Source organism: Scyliorhinus torazame, chromosome 22, assembly GCF_047496885.1.
Source record: "Scyliorhinus torazame isolate Kashiwa2021f chromosome 22, sScyTor2.1, whole genome shotgun sequence".
NCBI lineage: Eukaryota > Metazoa > Chordata > Chondrichthyes > Carcharhiniformes > Scyliorhinidae > Scyliorhinus > Scyliorhinus torazame.
The window spans coordinates 19304687-19324534 of record NC_092728.1 but is presented as its reverse complement, the minus strand read 5'-3'; the positions used below and the strand labels follow the sequence as shown (position 1 = coordinate 19324534).

Here is a 19848-nt window from a genome sequence, read left to right as displayed (position 1 = left end):
AGCAGAACTAGGGGGCATAACCTCAAAATAAGTGGAAGTAGATTTAGGACTGAGTTTAGGAGGAACTTCTTCACCCAAAGGGTTGTGAATCTATGAAATTCCTTGCCCAGGGAAGCAGTTGAGGCTCCTTCATTAAATGTTTTAAAGAAATTGATAGATAGTTTTTTGAAGAATAAAGGGATTAAGGGTTATGGTGTTCGGGCGGGAAAGTGGAGCTGAGTCCACAAAAGATCAGCCATGATCTCATTGAATGGTGGAGCAGGCTCGAGGGGCCAGATGGCCTACTCCTGCTCCTAGTTCTTATGTCTCTCGCTCCCTCTTTCTTTCCCTCTCTCTCCATCTCCCTCCCTCTGTCTCTTTCTATCCCTCCCTCTCTCTTTCTATCCCTCCATCTCTCTCTCCTCACCCTATTCTTTCTCTCTCCCTGTTCCTCTGTCTCTCGCTCTTCCTCTCTTTCTCTCTCCCTCAGTCTCTCTCTATCACTCCCTCTCTCTTTGTCTCTCCTTCCCTCTCTCTATCCGACTACGGGCGAAATTGCAGTTGGCCCGGCCCTTGCCCTGACCCCCCCAACCCCACGCGCCCCCGCCAGACACAGCGTCGTCACTGGATGGGGTTGGCCGGCGGGATCCCTGGCTGATTTGCCGCCAGATTATTTCACAGAGGCGTGGGGGGTCTGGGGGGAACTCATTCTGATGTCGGGGCAGGATGAGGGGGTGCGAATGGCGGCCACGCACACACCAGGCGATGGATCAGGGAAAAGGAGATACAGAACAGACAGTTTTTTTCTTAAATTTCCGAGGGGTTATCTTTATTAGGAAGCCATTGATTCCACTCATCAGTTGTCACTCCATCGGTCAAATCGAAAAACACTTTGCGATCCAGAAAGCAAGCTTAAATTCCACAAATCAAGTGCAGGCCGGGCACATATTCACTGTAAACCCCAATCAGCGCCCCCTCTATGTGCAATCAATTGCACAAAGACGCAGATTGGGTACAACTGTGGCTTTATTGCAGTCAGATGCGTGGGCTCCTGCATCCCCTAATACAGTGGTTCACCACACCCCTCCCCCTCAGTAGGATACGGGCGGGGCCTGGGAGTCAGGAACAGGGGGGGGGGGGGGAGAGGGGACAGAACTTTAAGACGAGAGCAAGGCTGTTCAGGGGTAATGTTAGGACATCTAAAACATTCTCTTTCTCTCTCTCTTCTTCCCCCCCCCCCCCCCCCCAGCCCCCCAAAGCTACCGAGGCTGCTGGGGCAATTTCAACCTTGGGATCGATAGATTTGGGTTGGGGAAGGGGGCGGGGGGATTAACGTTAATGGAACGGTGAGGATACCGAGCAGCCGTGATCTGACTGACTGGAAAATAGGCTCGAGAGGAGCTGAATGGCCTTCTCCTGTCGTAGGGACAGTGCTGAGGGAGCGCCGCACTGTCAGAGGGTCAGTGCTGAGGGAGCGCCACACTGTCGGTGTCGGAGGGGACAGTGCTGAGGGAGCGCCGCACTGTTGGTGGGTCAGTGCTGAGGGGGCACCGCACTGTCGGAGGGTCAGTACTGAGGGAGCGCCGCACTGTCGGAGGGTCAGTGCTGAGGGAGCGCCGCACTGTCGGAGGGCCAATGCTTAGGGAACGCCGCACTGTCAGAGGGTCAGTGCTGAGGGAGTGCCGCACTGTCTGAGGGTCAGTGCTGAGGGAGCGCTGCACTGTCAGATGGTCAGTGCTGTGGGAGCGCCGCACTGTTGGTGGGTCAGTGCTGAGGGAGCGTCGCACTGTCGGAGGGTCAGTGCTGAGGGAGCGCTGCACTGTTGGTGGGTCAGTGCTGAGGGAGCGCCGCAGTGTCGGAGGGTCAGTACTGAGGGAGCGCCGCACTGTCGGAGGGTCAGTACTGAGGGAGCCCGCACTGTCAGAGGATCAGTGCTGAGGGAGCGCTGCACTGTCAGAGGGTCAGTGCTGAGGGAGCGCTGCACTGTCGGTGGGTCAGTACTTAGGGAACTCCGCACTGAGGGTCAGTAGTTAGGGAACACTGCACTGTTGCAGGGTCTGTGCTGAGGGAGCGCCGCACTATCGGAGCAGCCATTTTTTGGGATGGGACGATCTCCTAGGGGCCGAATATCTAGCCCTCAGCCAACAACAGTGGAGGAAACGAAACGGATGATCTGGGTTGATTGATCATTTAGGCTGCCTGTGGGATCTTGCTGTGCACTGATTGGGCTGCTGTCTTTCTACCACGGTGCGCGTGCACACTTCGAAGAGTGTAAACAAAACATTTCTTCAGCTGTGAAGTGCTTGCGAGACGTCTGGTCGGCTGCGTGGGCCTCCAAAGACGCTCAAACCATTCCCTCACACAATTAAAGGTAGGCCTGATCCAAACTCCCGGTTGCCGTGGCTGCAGTTCCAGCCTGCAAAGCCAACCACGCCAGTCGAAGGTGCATAAAGCGACTCGCCACCGTCCAGTTTCTTAATCAGGAGCAGGGAGACCTCACCCCTCACCGAGGGTCCGACGAGCATCCGGGGGGCACGGTGTGAAGGCACAGCGTCTGATTTTCAGGCCATCCGAGGCCGCGCATGCATGGGTTCGGCAATTTGGCACATTTCCAACGGGCAGTTTGTGAAGCTGCGGCTCACCCAATTGTTGTCGTCTCCCCCCCCCCCACCCACCCCACACACACACACAGGGAAAGAGGCCATTCGGCCCATCGGGCCTATTCCAGCCCCTGTGGGACAGAGAGAGAGACAGTTCTCCAGTTAGTCCCATATCCTCTCTCCCCATTCTCTTGCACTTTCTCATGCACCCTCCATATCCCGGCCAATGTCACGTCCCGAAAGACGTGCTCGTCAGGTGAATTGGACATTCTGAATTCCCCCTCTGCGTACCCGAACAGGCGCCGGAATGTGGCGACGAGGGGATTTTCACAGTAACGTCATTGCAGTGTTAATGTAAGACTACTTGTGACAATAATGAATATTATTACCTCTGGTTACCGCCCTTCTGCCAACTGGGAACCACTTTCTCCTCAGTTACTCGATCAAAACCGCCCCCCGCCCCTCGTGAACGCCTCGATTAAATCTCCCTCTTCACCTTCTCCGCCCCAGGGGGAAGAATTCCAACCTCTCCCCCTCTCGCCTCAGGAACTGAAACTACCCGCACCGGTCCATTCTGCCAACATTATTAAATAAGTAATTGCATGTTATATATTAATATCCAAGTTATATATTAGAATATAAATAGATAATGATTGGCAGAATGGATTGCCGGCTTGCCTCAGTTCAGACATGCAGAGAGAGATCCCACATTCAGCACCCGGTCTCTGGAGGGAGAGGAGCTTATTAACGTGGCCCCCCCCTTCATAATCAGTCAGATTCCCTCGCTGATCAAACCCTACAGGGAGAAGGACACCCATTCGAGCTGCAGATTAGATTCGGGGCAAAGCTCCCTCAACACTCTCCCCCATCAAACACTCCCAGGGCAGGTACAGCCCGGGGTTAGAGTAAAGCTCCCTCTACACTGTCCCCATCAAACACTCCCAGGACAGGTACAGCACGGGGTTAGATACAGAGTAAAGCTCCCTCTACACAGTCCCCATCAAACACTCCCAGGACAGGTACAGCACGGGGTTAGATACAGAGTAAAGCTCCCTCTACACTGTCCCCATCAAACACTCCCAGGGCAGGTACAGCACGGGGTTAGATACAGAGTAAAGCTCCCTCTACACTGACCCCATCAAACACTCCCAGGACAGGTACAGCACGGGGTTAGATACAGAGTAAAGCTCCCTCTACACAGTCCCCATCAAACACTCCCAGGACAGGTACAGCACGGGGTTAGATACAGAGTAAAGCTCCCTCTACACAGTCCCCATCAAACACTCCCAGGACAGGTACAGCACGGGGTTAGATACAGAGTAAAGCTCCCTCTACACGGTCCCCATCAAACACTCCCAGGACAGGTACAGCACGGGGTTAGATACAGAGTAAAGCTCCCTCTACACAGTCCCCATCAAACACTCCCAGGACAGGTACAGCACGGGGTTAGATACAGAGTAAAGCTCCCTCTACACTGTCCCCATCAAACACTCCCAGGACAGGTACAGCACGGGGTTAGATACAGAGTAAAGCTCCCTCTACACGGTCCCCATCAAACACTCCCAGGACAGGTACAGCACGGGGTTAGATACAGAGTAAAGCTCCCTCTACACAGTCCCCATCAAACACTCCCAGGACAGGTACAGCACGGGGTTAGATACAGAGTAAAGCTCCCTCTACACTGTCCCCATCAAACACTCCCAGGGCAGGTACAGCACGGGGTTAGATACAGAGTAAAGCTCCCTCTACACTATCCCCATCAAACACCCCCAGTACCCAAAACTCTCCCTGCTTCTGTGTTGTGTTTATAAATTTGCATAGTATTATTTTTTTAATAGCCTATCAATAAAGTGCATTTAAAGGGCTGGTTTCGATTCCCGGGGTATAAAATGCCAATTAGAATTGTGCCAATTTGTGTCTTTAAAAATGAATGAATAATACATAACACCAGCTGATGTCCGGACCCCTCACATCACGCTCTCATATATCACAATCTTCTCTTCCGACAGGGGCCCTGCCGCGGAGTGACTGGCGGAGTCCATTGTCAACCCCCTGTACTGCAGGTGATGCGATGCCCACACTGGGGTGGTCAAATGGTTCCAGCGCTGTGAAGAGACCGTGGGGTGGATTAGAGGGAGAGAAGGGGGCGGCGAGACAGAGAGGGGAGAGTAGGGAGAGAGAGAGAGGTGGGGAGGCAGAGGGAGGGGGGGGGGGGGGGGAGAGGTGTAGAGAGTCGGAGGCATAGAGAGAGAGAGGGAGGGGTAGAGAGGGAGGGGGGAGAGTAGAGGGAGGGTTGGAAGTGGGGGAGAGGGATAGAACGAGATGGAAGGGTCAAGAGAGAGCGAGAGTAGAGAGGGTGATTGAGGGAGTGGGAGAGAGAGCGGGAAGAGGTATAGAGAGAGACAGAGAGATAGGAGAAGGGGGAAGAGAGAGGGGGAGGAAGGGGTAGAGAGAGATTGAGGGAGAGAGAAAGAGTGGGCAAGAGAGGAAAGAGGGAAGGATAGAGAGAGGGTGAGAGACAGAGAGTGAGGGAGAGAAAGAGAGGGGGGGGTGCAAGGATGATTGAGGGAAAGAGGGAGCGAGCCAGAGGAGAGAGCGAGGGGGAGGTATAGAGGGAGGGTTATTGATGGAGAGAAAGAGAGGTAGGGAGAGAGGAGGGGAGGGGTAGAAAGAGGGAAAGAGAGAGGAAGGGAGAGAGAGGGAGACCGGGAGGGGTAGAAAGAGGGGGAGAGGGAGGGAGGGGAGTGAAAGAGAGCGAGAGGGGAAAGAGAGGTAGAGAGAGATAGGGAATAGAGGGAGAGAGGGGGAGAGAAAGAGAGCGATGGAGGGGCAGATAAAGGGTTGGAGAGGAAGAGATCAGTTGGCGAGAGGGAGGGGCACAGAGAGAGAAGGGGAGAGTGAGCAGGGGAGGGAGAGGGTGAGAGAGAGAGAGAGAGAGAGAGGGAGACACAGAGCGAGAGAGGGAGACACAGAGAGAGAGATGGCGTCGGGGAGAGACAGAGAGAGAGAAAAGAGAGAGCAAGCATAAAGCATAAAGAGAGAGCAAGAGCAGAAATGAGAGAAAAGTGGAGAGGTAAGATAGTGTAGCGGGAAAGAGAGGGAGTGTTACAGGAGAGAGGGAGAGACAGAAAGAGATGGAGAGGGAGAGTGAAAAGAGATAGAAAAAGGGAGAGATAGGAAAGGGAATGAGAGCGAGACAGAAAGGTTTGGAAGAAAAGTGAGAGAGAGAGAGAAAGAGAGGTTGAGGGGGAGGGAGGAAAGATTTAAAAATATTATCAGAACCGATGGTATTTGAACTTCATTACCAGCACGAGAGCTCAGTTATCCTGCAGACCACTAGGGGGCAAGGGGAAACGGAGGCCAGCTTATAAATATTGGGTTTGAGTGACCAAAAGCCTTAGCAGATGGACCTCCAATGGCATTGCTCCACAAGAGCATGGGATTTACTCCATCGCCGGGTGAAAGGCATAATGGACGGTGAGGGACAAAAGGGAGACTTTATTTTTTGTCAAAGCTTTTCATCTTGCACGCACCAGGGCAAGATGAAAAGTTTGTTCAGCTGAAACAGGTGCAATGTGTGTACAGGTTCTTTCTGACTGTACTGAACGGTCCCATGTATTAATATATGTAGGTTTCAGTACCAACAAACTGAGTTCTTAGCATAGTTTTTGGCTCACGATTATTTATCAAAGATTGTCCATTTGGTCAATACCGAGGGAGCGCTGCACTGTCGGAGGGTTAGTATTGAGGGAGCGCTGCACTGTTGGAGGGTCAGTACTGAAGGAACGTTGCAGTGTCTGAGGGGTCAGTACTAAGGGATCAGTACTAAGGGAAGGCCGCACTATCAGAAGGACAGTGCTGAGGGAGCGCTGCACTGTCGAGGGTCAGTGCTGAGGGAGCGCCGCACTGTCGGACGGTCAGTCCTGAGGGAGGGCTGCGCTGTTGGAGGGCCAGTGCTGAGGGAGTGCCTCACTGACGGAGGGTCAGTGGTGAGGGAGCACCGCACTCTCGTAGGGCCAGTAGTGAGGGAGCGCCGCACTGTCGGAAGGTCAGTGCTGAGGGAGCACCACACTATCGGAGGGCCCGTGCTGAGGGAGTGCCGCACTGTCGGAGGGTCAGTGCTGAGGGAGCGCCGCATTGTCGGAGGGTCAGTACTGAGGGAGCACCGCACTCTCGGAGGGTCAGTACTATTTCTGGGAGTTGGCCACACTCGTGGGATCTTGCCCGGCACCCAAGGTGAACAGTCCTGGCGATGGGTAGCGCAGCTAGGCAATGGACACCTCGCCCCGTTCCACGTCGCGTCCACTGACCTCTGTGAATGTCCCCCTGCCCCGGGAGAGTTTGTAGAGTATTGTAGTCGGGATGCAGAGCATGGAGGCGAGGGCGAGGCACCAGCCCAGGGCTTCACCCCACCACGGGTAGGTGTAGACCTTGTTATACATCAGGGGCTTGTAGTTGATGAGGTGGAACAGAAAGATCCCCTGGGATTGTGTTAGAGAGAGAGAGAGAGAGAGAGAGGCACAGTTAGTTTGTGTTGGGCCTTGTCCCGAACAAGGCCCGCGGTATCCCAGAAATGCACGGAACAGAGACAGGAATAGACTATTTGGCCCATCGAAACTCAGCCTCTCATTGTGGGTCAACACACTTCTCCCCCTCATACCGGGAACCCCAATCGAGTGAACCTTCGCTGTCCCAGCCCCCGATGTGAGCATATACTCTCCGATCCGCACAAGATCATTCCAGACGCATTCTCAACAGAAATCCCCAGTGCGACTGCATCTCTTCACATCCATCCTGACTGCGATGCCTCCCACAGTCGATCAGTCCCGCGCCAGGCAGGAGGGTTGACCGTTGGGCCCACGTCCGGGCCATTTTCTTTTTTGGTGACTCGTGTTTGATGATTCAGATACCAGCACCCCGCGCACCCCCCTCCCCCCCCAGCACTCCTCCCACCGACTGCCTCCCAACCCTCTCAGACGAGGGGGAGGTCCCCCCGAGGGTCTTACCAAGCAAAGGAGAGGCGTCACGAAGCTCCAGCACCACTTCATCAAGGGGAGGGGCTGATATCCCACCATGCACGCGATGTCGTCCATGAAACGGTCCGCCCCTGCAACGAGAATGGGAGGGGGGAATGGGGAGGGGAAAAGGGGGAGGGTGGGGGTTAGGGAAAAGCGGAAATGGTTAAAGGCAAAGACCCCTCCAAGGGGAAAGGCCCGGAACAGGATCAGGACTCAGGCCATTCAGGCCCCTCGAGTCCTGCACCACTACCGCACCCCCTACCCCCCCCCCCCCCCCCCCCCCGTTCGATTTCCGACATGTAATCCAATCGGGGCCTCAACTCCACTTTCCGTCTCTACTCCTCCTCCCAGGACCCCTTTCACCGATCAGAAATTTCTCTATCTCGGCCTTCAATATATTCAATGAGCCACAGCCCCCACTGCTGTCTGCGGGGGTGGGGGGTGAATTCCACAGACTGACCCCCCTCTGAGAGAAGAAATTCCTCCTCATCTCCGTCTTCAATGGGTGACCCCCTTATTCTCAAACTGTGCCCCCCCCCCCCCCCATCCCAGTTCGAGATTCTCCCCCCCCCCCCAAGGAGAGGGGAAACATTCTCTCGGCATCCACCCTGTCAAACTGCCCCCCCCCCCCTCAGAATCTGAAATGTTTCAATGTGATCACCTCTCGTGCTTCTGAGCTCCAATGTGTACAGGACCCCTCCCAGCTCAACTTTCCTCATCAGACACACCCCCTTCATCCCGGGTATCGGCCCCGTGAACTGGTCCCGGCCTCAATCCCATCCATTTGATCGATTTTCACACTTCCTCCACAATCAATGAAAATATTCGAAGTTACGCGTTCGAAGACAAGGTTAGAGAAACAATTGAAAGAAACTGAACTGGACCCAGCCGTATAAATACTGTGGCTACCAGAGCAGGTCAGAGGCTGGGAATCCTGCGGAGAGTAACTCACCTCCTGACCCCCCCCAAAGCCTGTCCACCATCTACAAGGACACAAGTCAGGAGTGTGATGGACCACTCGCCTGGATGAGCGCGGCTCCGACAACACTCAAGAAGCTCGACACCATCCAGGGCGAAGCAGCCCCCGCTCGATCGACATGCTAACCCCCACCTTCAACATCCACTCCGTCCATCCACCGACGCACAGCGGCAGCCGTGTGTACCGTCTACAAGATGCACTGCAGCCACTCGCCAAGGCTCCTTCGACAGCGCCGAAGATGTTGATTGTGGGGATTCAGCGATGGGAATGTCAGTGAATGTCAAGGGGCGGTGGTTAGATCTTCTCTTGTAGGAGATGGTCATTGCCGGGCACTTGTGTGGTGTGAATGCAGCTTGCCACTTGTCAGCCCCGAGCCCGGATATTGTCCAGGTCTTGCTGCATTTGGACATGGGCTGCTTCAGTATCTGAGGAGTCGCGAATGGTGCTGAACATTGTGCAGTCATCAGCGAACATCCCCACGTCTGACCTTATGATGTGGAAGGGAGGTCATTGATGAAGCAGCTGAAGGTGGCTGGGGCCTAGGCCACTTCCCCGAGGAACTCCTACAGAATGACTGAAAAAGAGCACGCAGAAAGGGGTACTTACCATAAACCCACGCGACCACTATACACTCCCAGAACGCTTGCCAAAGCAAAGTCATCCCACTTGCTGAGTAATAGTCGAAGATCTGGAAGATGTACATCCCACCCTGTGTGTGTGATGGGAAGGTCGTTGAGATGCCAATCGTTAAGGTCAACCTTCGCCCACCCCGTGTCCCCCCCAATCCCCCTCCCCACCCCTTTACCCCTCCCCTCCCCCTCCTCCAGTTGAGCGGTCAGTTCTTGACCTGCTGTGTGGCCGCAGAAAGGTCAGCCAATCAGATGCCAAGTGTTGAGGTCAAGCTTCGCTTTCCGCCCCTTTGCCCCTTCCCCTTTGACCCGTGGTGGTCAACCCATTCGTTGTCAATCGGCGGTGAGTTCAAAGATGGCAACTTTCATCAGCGGAAGGGAGGGAGGGATGGGGCGGGACTGGGGGGGGGGGGGGGGGGGGGGTAGGGTGGGGCGGGGGGTAGGGTGGGGCGGGGGGGTGTTGGGGGAAAGAATTCAGGAGATTGTGGTTGCACAGAATCCAAGGGCAACAGAAAGCGGGGAGGAGGTGATTCGGCATCTCAAGGCTGCTCCACCATTCAATGCTATCGTGGCTGACCCCTCCCACTCCCCATACCCCCTTAACGGCCTGAGAGGCCCCGAAAGTCTGTCCTTCCCGAACTTAAAATGCCTTCAAGGACGGGGCCTAGGCAACCTTCCAGGGTCAGGAATCCTGAAGCATCGCAACCTTTTGAGCAAAGATGTTTCTCCTCATCTCAGAAGCAGGAGGAGGCCCTTCGAGCCTGCTCCGCCATTCGTTATGATCATGGCTGATCATCAAGTTCAATACCCTGATCCCGCCTTCCCCCCATATTCCTTGATCCCCTTTAGCCCCAAGAGCTGTATCGAATTCCTTCTTCAAATCCCACACCGTTTTGGCCTCACCAGCTTTCTGTGGGAGTGAATTCCACAGATTCACCGCTCTCTCTGGGTGAAGAAATTTCTCCTCACCTCAGTCCTAAAAGGTTTACCCCTCATCCTCATACTTTGACCCCTAGTTCTGGACTCCCCCCACCATTGGGAACAATCTTTCTAAATCTACCCTGTCTAATGCTGCTCAGATTTTATAAGTTTCGACGAGATCCCCTCTCAGTCTTCTGAACTCCAGCGAGAACAATCCTAACCAATTTCTTCTCTCCTCATATGACAGTCCCACCATCCCAGGATCAGCCTGGTAAACCTTCGCTGCGCTCCCTCGAGAGCAAGAACATCCTTCCTCAGATAAGGACACCAAAACTGCCCACAATACTCCAGGTGTGGCCTCACCAATGCCCGATACAATTACAGTAAAACATCTCTATTCCGACACTCAAATCCTCTCGCTATGAAGGCCAACATACCATTTGCCGTATTTACTGCCTGCTGTACCCGCGCGCTTACTTTCAGCGACTGACGCACGAGGACACCAGGGTCTCGCTGCGTATCCACCTCTCTCAATTTACACACATCCAAATAATAATCTGCCTTCCTATTTTGGCTACCAAAGTGGATAACCTCACATTTATCCAAATTATACTGCATCTGCCATGCATATGCCCACTCACTCAGCCTGTCCAAATCCCACTGAAGCATCTCTGTATCCCCCTCACAGCTCACCCTCCCACCCAACTTTGTATTAGCTGCAAATTTGGAAATAATGCATTTAGTTCCCTCGTCTGAATCACTGATTTTTAATGTGGAGAGTGGAGACAATCTCTCAGCGCCCACCCCTTCGTCGCAACAACATCGCCTCACGTTCTACAAAACTCTGGATAAGATGGGCCCGCAATCGCGATGGGTACGGTCCCAAATCTGCTCAACCTTTCCTCCCCTTTGTCCCGGGCAATCGTGAGCCAATCCGGTCAATCTTTGCTGCGCCGTCTTCTAAAATGTGGAGAACGGCCCAACGTGCGATCTGCCTCCCTCGCGGCTAGCAGTGGCTGCACGCTAGTCTCCTGAGGCCCACGCACCACGTCCCCTCGACTGTTGCCATTTTCCAGGTTTGCGTCTTCCGATTGCCTGTTCCCACGGAGTGGATAACCTCACATGCGCCCCCCCCCCCCCCCCCCCCCCCCCCCCACAACTCTTGCTGCCTGCTCACTTAAACCTGTCTATGTCTCTTGTCGGCTCTGCGCGTCTTCCCCACAGCTCATCTCCCCGTCGGGTTTGGTATCACGGCAAACGGCGGGGACACTGGGAAGGGTCGGAAAACCACCCAATCCGGATGTGGGGTTCCTGCCCTCGAGTAGGAACAGCAGCCCTCAAGGAGGCGACTGAATGGAGGTGATGCCGGAGGGGGTGGGGGTGGGGGTAGGGGGGGGGTTAAAGGTGAAAGTTTGCACACTCCAACATGGTGGCAGCGCACTGAGACCGGCTTACCTGCGTCACCATGGTGAGGTCGATGATGAAGCTGAGGCCGATGCAGATGGCCACTGCAACCTCCCGCTGGTACCGGAAGATGTACTTGGAAGGGACAAGGTCCAGAATCCCGGTCACAAATCCTTCAACTCCGACAAACTGGGGAGACAGAAATGGCGGGAGAGCGGTGAATGGCCGTCAGGCTCTGCGCCATGCCCGCCCGCACCCTGACCTCAGTCATCTTTTGACCAGGACAGCTAGGGTGCGATTGTCCACATCTCCCCCACACCATTCAGTACCCCCCTCGATGGCCCAGGAACGTTCGCTGGCCACAGGTTGCAATGTCCAACGTGCAACAACCACCTGAACTTGCATAGTGCCTTCACTGCAGCAAAATAGACCCAGGACACTTCACAGGGGCATAAATCAGACAGGATTCGACCCGTGTCTCATAAAGAGATATTAGGGACAGGTGAGAGAGACAGAGAGAGAGGAGAGAAAGAGAGAGAGAGAGACAAGTGAGAGAGATAGAAAGAGAGACAGAAAGAGGGAGACAGAGAAACAGACAGAAAAAGGGAGAGCGCGAGAGACAGAGAGAAAGAGAGGGAGAAACACACACAGAGAGAAGCAGAGAGAGAGAGACAGAGACTGAGAGAAGGCAGAGAGAGACAGAGAGAGAGGCAGAGAGACAGAGGGAGAGGCAGAGAGAGACACAGAGAGGCAGACAGAGAGTCTTTAAAAAAAATAAATTTAGAGTACCCAATTATTTTTTCCAATTAAGGGGCAATTTAGTGTGGCCAATCCACGCAGGCACGGGGAGAATGTGCAAACTCCACACGGACAGTGACCCAGGGCCAGGATTCGAACTTGGGACCTCAGTGCCATAGGCAGCAATGCTAACCACTGCGCCACTATGATGCAGAGAGAGTCAGAGAGAGAGAGAGACTAGTGAGAGAGAGAAAGAGAGAGAGGCAGAGAGAGAGCTAGAGGTAACAGAGATAGGGAGGGTTTTAGGGGCTGGAGGATGTTACAGAGATAGGGAGGGTTGTAGGGGGCTGGAGGTGGTCACAGAGATAGGGAGGGTTGTAGGGGCTGGAGGTGGTCAGAGAGATAGGGAGGGTTGTAGGGGGCTGTAGGTGGTTATAGAGATCGGGAGGGGTGTAGGGGGCTGGAGGAGGTTATAGAGATAGGGAGGGGTGTAGTGGGCTGGAGGAGGTTATAGAGATAGGTAGAGTTGGATGTGGTCACAGAGATAGGGAGGCTTGGAGGGGCTGGAGGATGTTACAGAGATAGGGAGGGTTGTAGGGGTGGAGGTGGTCACAGAGATAGGGAGGGTTGTAGGTGGCTGGAGGTGGCCACAGAGAAAGGGAGGGTTGTAGGGGCTGGAGGTGGTCACAGATAGGGAGGGTTGTAGGGGCTGGAGGAGGTTACAGAGATAGGGAGGGTTGTAGGTGGCTGGAGGTGGTCACAGAGATAGGGAGGGTTGTAGGGGGCTGGAGGTTGTCACAGAGATAGGGAGGGTTGTAGGGGGCTGGAGGTGGTCACAGAGATAGGGAGGGTTGTAGGGGCTGGAGGTGGTCACAGATAGGGAGGGCTGTAGGGGGCTGGAGGTGGCCACAGAGATAGGGAGGGGTGTAGTGGGCTGGAGGTGGCCACAGAGATAGGGAGGGGTGTAGGGGGCTGGAGGTGGCCACAGAGAAAGGGAGGGGTGTAGTGGGCTGGAGGTGGCCACAGAGATAGGGAGGGGTGTAGGGGGCTGGAGGTGGTCACAGAGATAGGGAGGTTTGCCGAGAAGGGATTTGAAAAGAAGGCCGAGAATTAGAAAATGGTGGTGTGGTTGGCCCTGATAGCCAGAGTGGGCTGGTGAGCACAGGGGGTGATGGGGGGGGAATGGGATTAGGTTCAGTTTTATAGTTGGGAATTGAACTCTGAACTCCGAGTTGGCTTAACTCTGTACTGGAACTGCCTATAGTCCAATTAACTTTTATTTGTAATCTTATCTTTTTAGTGTCAGTTTTATACCCCTGCCTTAAGCCTCCAATCTCTCAGCCACATGAGAACTCTGGTAGAGTCATCGAGTCAAACAATTTCACAGCACCAAATGAGGCCCTACGTTCCATCGATGTCTGGGCTGGCCCATCAAGCACCCTGTCTATTCCAATGCCATTTCCCAGCAGTCTCCATCGCCTTGTGCGCTGTGGCAAATTAAATGCTCATCTGAATACCTCTTAATTGTTGTTAGAGTTTTGCCGCCACCACCCTTTCAGGCAGCGAGTTCCAGATTCCCACCAACCTCTGGGTTGAAAAGTTTTCCCTCAAATCCCCTCAAAGTCTCCTGCCCCTGACCTTAAATCTATGCCCCCCCCCCCCCCGGGTATTAACCCCTGTACTAAAAGGAAATATTTCTTCCCATCCACCCTATCAATGTCCCTCAAAATTTTGTACGCGTCAATCAGATTTCCCCCTCGGCCTTCTCGGCTCCAAGAGAAACAACCTGAGCCAATCCAGCCTCTCTTCATAGCTGCAACGCTCCAACCCAGGCAACGTCCTGGTGACTCTCCTCTGCACCCTCTCCAGCGCAACCACATCCTTCCGACAGTGTGGCGACGAGGCACAGTGGTTAGCACTGCTGCCTCACAGTACCCCAGCTGGGGCCTCAGCAGCATTTTATACAGCTCCGTCACAACTTCTCTGCTCTTATACATGGGCGGCACGGTAGCACAGCGGGCAGCGCAGCTCCAGGGTCCCAGGTTCGATTCCCGGCTTGGGTCACTGTGCGGAGTCTGCACATCCTCCCAGTGTGTGCGTGGGTTTCCTCCGGGAGCTCCGGTTTCCTCCCACAGTCCAAAGACGTGCGGGTTAGGTGGATTGGCCATGCTAAATTGCCCTTCGTGTCCAAAAAGGGGTTACTGGGTTACAGGGATAGGGTGGTGGCGTGAGCTTGAGTATGGTGCTCTTTCCTAGGGCCGGCGCAGACCCGATGGGCCGAATGGCCTCCTTCTGCACTGTAAATTCTATGATGCAATGATTCTACGAACGTGCAGTCTCCGCACAGATAGTGACCCGAGCCTGGAATTGAACCCGGGACCCTGAAGCTGTGAGGCAGCAGTGCTAACCACTGTGCCACCGTGCCGCAGACACACACTACCACTGATGGCCATGCGGGCATGAGTTCTCATGGTCAGATTTTTCCCCTGTCAAGGAGTCAGAACGAAATGTGAAGTAAAGAATTGTGGTGGTATGTATTAGGGGTAATACGGTAGACCACATGTCGACAGGCTATTGGTGGAGGGATGCCAGATCCTGATAGGATCTGCCACCTACTGGACTCCACCCAGAAATGCCGGTATAAGAACCCAGTTTTTCCCTCCATTTCCCTCAGCAGCTGCATTCTGTAACCACGCTGCTGGGGATAAAGTTCTGCTTAATAAAGCCTTCAATTGACATTACCTCAAGTCATATTGACGCTGCTACAAGAATTAAATAAAAACAACAGCTGCAGAGAGAACTTAGGAGATGCAAACTAGCCTCGTGACAGGTGACGCAGATACTTTGTTAAGCAAAGCAGAGAGGAGCAACTCAGTGGCCGGGATCACAAGCAGACCCATGTGCAAAGCAGAATTCTCTCAGAGGATCATCCTGGGGGGTGACCCATGGCGGGTTGCTGGCATGGCAACTGCTCGGCCCAAGATCGCAAGGCACTGCAGAGTGTGGTGTACTCAGCCCAACGCATCGCACAAGCTTGTCACCCCCACATTGATTCTGTCTACACCTCCCGCAGCCTCAGGAAGGCAGACAGCATTATCAGAGACCCCTCCCACCCAGGCATTGCCTTCTTCCAGACCCTTCCATCAGGCAGAAGGTACAGAAATCTGAAGACCCGCACATCCAGACATAGGAACAAATAGAATCTTTGTTTTCTACCTGGCTGATCCAGATGTGCTGCCCTAGCAGCACTCTGGGAATGGGATGTTTGGGTTTTGGGAATGCCATCCTGCACTGCCTGACGAACTCTCTCGCCATAGTCCTGTAACTCTGCAGTGAGTCTGCCTTTGGTGGCAGACATCTTAAGATCAGTCACATAAAGCCTTTAACAGAAATCACATTCTGCAGAAGTATAGCCATCTTTACAATTGCAACAATTACATGCTTAAAGACCCGCAACATTGCAATAACTAGGGGCAGAAAAAGGGACAAATTTTGTCGTCGTCCCCCCCCCCCCCTTTGGGTCACGACCCAAACGTTTTAGGTTACGACGATTGCCTTCCCAGGTTACGAACCCTCCCTTCCGGCTTACGATCCTTGCCGCTCCAACCCCTCCCACCCCACTCCCCATCTCATGTTCACCACCCCCGCCCCATCTACCCCCATCTTACCCACCCCCGCCGACGGTCTTACCTGACTCCCCAGCCCCAGGAGCAGGAGCATGATGAAGAAGAGAGCAGCCCAAACTTGGGGGAAGGGCATCAAGGTCACAGCCTTGGGGTAGGCAATGAAGGCCAAACCGGGTCCTGGGAGAGACCATAGCAAGTGTTAATGCATGAGAACAGTGGGTACATAGCGGGTAATTTGGGGAACTCAGAGTCACACAGGATCACACGTGAAGGTGGGGGGGAAAGGTGGGTGGGGGCGGGGCTAGGACATCTCCGGAACAAACCCCAAACGCCAAGCAGGCACAACCAGCCCTCCCCCCCCCAAAAAAAACACAACGGCAACTTTATATTTCTTGCTTTGGCATGCGTCCAATGCACGACATACAAACTGTGGGTATGGTGCGGTGACATATGGAGTTACACTGATAGCTGGTGCAGGGACTGCCAGAATAGCGTTTGACCCGGGATGATTAAGGGAAAGCGTGGTCATGGAAAAAATTGCTGTCTAGTTTAAGAAAGAATTTCCTAAACGGGAGAGAAGCACTTACGACCGAAGGCGTTTTGAACGCAGGCAAGACGTACTGACAAAGTGGACCCAAAAAGAGACCACTAAGCGCGAAGCCACTACCTCGGCGAGTAATTGTTGTTCACCTAAAGTCTTGCCAAGGGTGAGCGAGGCCCGAAAGAACGCGGGCAATGGGAAAAACCTATCCTTCTCAGATAAATGGCGTCTGAACGAGCGATGTGCGCGCGGCATGACAACCACGCGGGTGGGCCGATCGCGTTTTCAGTCTAGATTTTAAAATGGAAGGGGGCTAAAAATAATTTAGACCTCAATGTAGGCCTCTGGTGCGATCTACACCCTGTCAGAAAACGGTTGGTTCTTAAATTCCCGACCAGCATCGACGTTTTTGTGAACAAATTAAAACGTTTATTGGGAGCCCCTCCTTATGTTCATTTGATTGCTCTGGTTCCAAGGACAGTGTCTGTTGTGTCCACAAGTAAAATGTGGCGGCCATTTTAAAATCTCAGGGTGCCGTTTTGTCCAGGGCAACACGGCATTGCACTGGAATGTGTCACCCACACAATCCGCTTTGCTTTAAAAACAGTGGGAGTAGTTTTTTGTTTAAAAAAAATATATATATCAAGTTTTTCAACAAATTTTCAACAAACCCCCCCCCCCCCCCCCCAACAAAAAGAAAGCATCAAGAACACAAGTAGAAATTATACATTGGATTTCCCCCATATACAGTAACCCCCCATATAACAGTAAAAAACACAAATAGGAAAAAAAAACACCTTCACCCAAACGCCACCCCAAGAGAACCCCCCCCCCTACCTCTCCCCCCCCGCCCCTGGGCTGCTGCTGCTGGCCTCCTCCTAACGCTCCGCGAGATAGTCTAGGAACGGTTGCAACCGCCTGAGGAACCCCTGCACAGACCCTCGCAAGGCAAACTTTATCCTCTCCAGCTTGATGAACCCTGCCATGTCGTTTATCCAGGCTTCCACACTCGGGGGCTTTGCATCCTTCCATAGTAGCAAAATCCTCCGCCGGGCTACCAGGGACGCAAAGGCCAGAATACCGGCCTCTTTCGCCTCCTGCACTCCCGGCTCGTCCGATACCCCAAATAGTGCTAATCCCCAGCTTGGCTTGACCCAGGCGTTCACCACCTTGGACATAGTCCTCGCAAAACCCCTCCAAAACCCATCTAGTGCCGGGCACGAACAGAACATATGAACGTGATTTGCCGGGCTCCCCGAGCACCTCCCACATCTGTCCTCCACTCCAAAGAACCTACTCAACCTCGGCCCTGTCATATGCGCTCTGTGTAACTTTGAACTGTATTAGGCTAAGCCTGATGCAAGAGGAGGAAGAATTAACCCTACTCAGGGCATCAGCCCACAGACCCTCATCTATCTCATGTACAAGATGATCAGAGGATTGGATAGGGTGGACAGTGAGAGCCTTTTTCCTCAGATGGTGATGTCTAGCACGAGGGGACATAGCTTTAAATTGAGGGGAGATAGATATAGGACAGATGTCAGAGGTAGGTGCTTTACTCAGAGAGTAGTAAGGGCGTGGAATGCCCTGCCTGCAACAGTAGTGGACTCGCCAACACTAAGGGCATTCAAATGGTCATTGGATAGGCATATGGACGCGAAGGGAATAGTGTAGATGGGCTTTAGAGTGGTTTCACAGGCCGGCGCAACATCGAGGGCTGAAGGGCCTGTACTGCGCTGTAATGTTCTATTGTTCTATGCTCAATCTCCTCCCCAAGCTCCTCCTCCCACTTGCCCTTTAACTCCTCCACCGAGGCCTCCTCCTCTTCCTGCAGCTCCTGATAAATTGCCGAAACCTTGCCTTCTCCAACCCATACCCCGAAATCACCCTGTCCTGAATCCCACGTGCCGGAAGCAGCGGGAATTCCCTCACCTGCCGCCTCACAAATGCCCTCACTTGCGTGTACCTGAAAGCGCTCCCCTGGGGTAGCCCAAACTTCTCCTCCAACGACTCTAGGCTCGCAAACGTCCCATCGATGAACAGATCCCCCATTCTTCTAATCCCTGCCCGATGCCAGTTCCGAAACCCCCCATCCATCCTTCCTGGGACGAACCAATGGTTCTCCCGAATCGGGGACCAAACCGAGGCCCCCACCTCGCCACTGCGTCGCCTAACAGTGGGAGTAGTTGAAGGTTGGTCCCAGGATACTGGGAGGTATGAGTTGGACTCTGTCCAGCCTCCCCTCATGATCTTGAACATCTCGGTCCAATCTTCTCTCGGCCGTCTTCTCTCCGAGGAGAACAGTCCCAACCTCTCCAATCTGTCCTCATCACTGAGGTTTCTCATCCCTGGATCCTTTCTTGTAAACCTCTTGCTCACTCTCTCCATTGTTCTTCTTACCAAAATACATCTCCTTCCTTCTCCGCATTGACCTTGATCTGCCAACAATCTGCCCAGTCCACCACTGTCTCTGTCCTTTTCAAGTTCCACACTGTCCTTCTCACAGTTTAAAATACTCTCAAATTTCATGTCATCCACCAACTTTCAAATTGTCCCACGCACACCGAGATCAGGAGGAGGCCCATTCAGCCCCTCTCGAGCCTGTTACAGAGGAACAGGAAGAGGCCCATTCAGCCCCTCTCGAGCCTGTTACACAGGAACAGGAGGAGGCCCATTCAGCCCCTCTCGAGCCTGTTACACAGGAACAGGAGGAGGCCCATTCAGCCCCTCTCGAGCCTGTTACAGAGGAACAGGAGGAGGCCCATTCAGCCCCTCTCGAGCCTGTTACACAGGAACAGGAGGAGGCCCATTCAGCCCCTCTTGAGCCTGTTACACCGGAACAGGAGGAGGCCGTTCAGCCCCTCTCGAGCCTGTTACAGAAGAACAGGAGGAAGCCCATTCAGCCCCTTTCAAGCCTGTTACACAGGGACAGGAGGAGGCCATTCAGCCCCTCAGAGCACAAGGAGAGGGGGAAACATAGGGGTGCGATCATGCAAATGGCTGCCAAGGCATTCCGCCCGCTTACCTGACTCTGCCACCTCAGAGATGTCCACTCCTCGTTCCTGCGCCATGAACCCCAAGATGGAGAAGACAACGAACCCGGCAAAGAAACTGGTTCCACTGTTCACCAAGGCCAGTATAAAGGCATCCCTGAGAGAGAAGGAACAGCACGGGGTTAGACACAGAGTAAACCTCCCTATACACTGTCTCCATCAAACACTCCCAGGACAGCTACAGCACGGGGTTAGATACAGAGTAAAGCTCCCTCTACACTGTCCCATCAAACACTCCCAGGACAGGTACAGCACGGGGTTAGATACAGAGTAAAGCTCCCTCTGCACTGTCCCCATCAAACTCTCCCAGGACAGGTACAGCACGGGGTTAGATACAGAGTAAAGCTCCCTCTGCACTGT

At 53.8% G+C, this 19848-nt stretch overlaps 1 protein-coding gene across 1 annotated transcript in view; it reads right to left on the bottom strand.

The window, feature by feature from the left end:
- Positions 1–778: 778 nt before the first annotated feature.
- Positions 779–19848, bottom strand: part of LOC140398944 (creatine transporter-like) — a 157371-nt gene continuing 138301 nt past the window's right edge. Inside the window, exons 8-14 of the mRNA XM_072487936.1 lie at positions 19461–19585; positions 15959–16071; positions 11582–11719; positions 9183–9285; positions 7586–7686; positions 6890–7060; positions 779–4684 (exon numbers count right to left, since the gene is read on the bottom strand). Coding sequence (XP_072344037.1) covers positions 4547–4684; positions 6890–7060; positions 7586–7686; positions 9183–9285; positions 11582–11719; positions 15959–16071; positions 19461–19585 — 889 coding nt within the window. The 3' untranslated portion in view covers positions 779–4546. The remainder of the gene's footprint in view (positions 4685–6889; positions 7061–7585; positions 7687–9182; positions 9286–11581; positions 11720–15958; positions 16072–19460; positions 19586–19848) is intronic.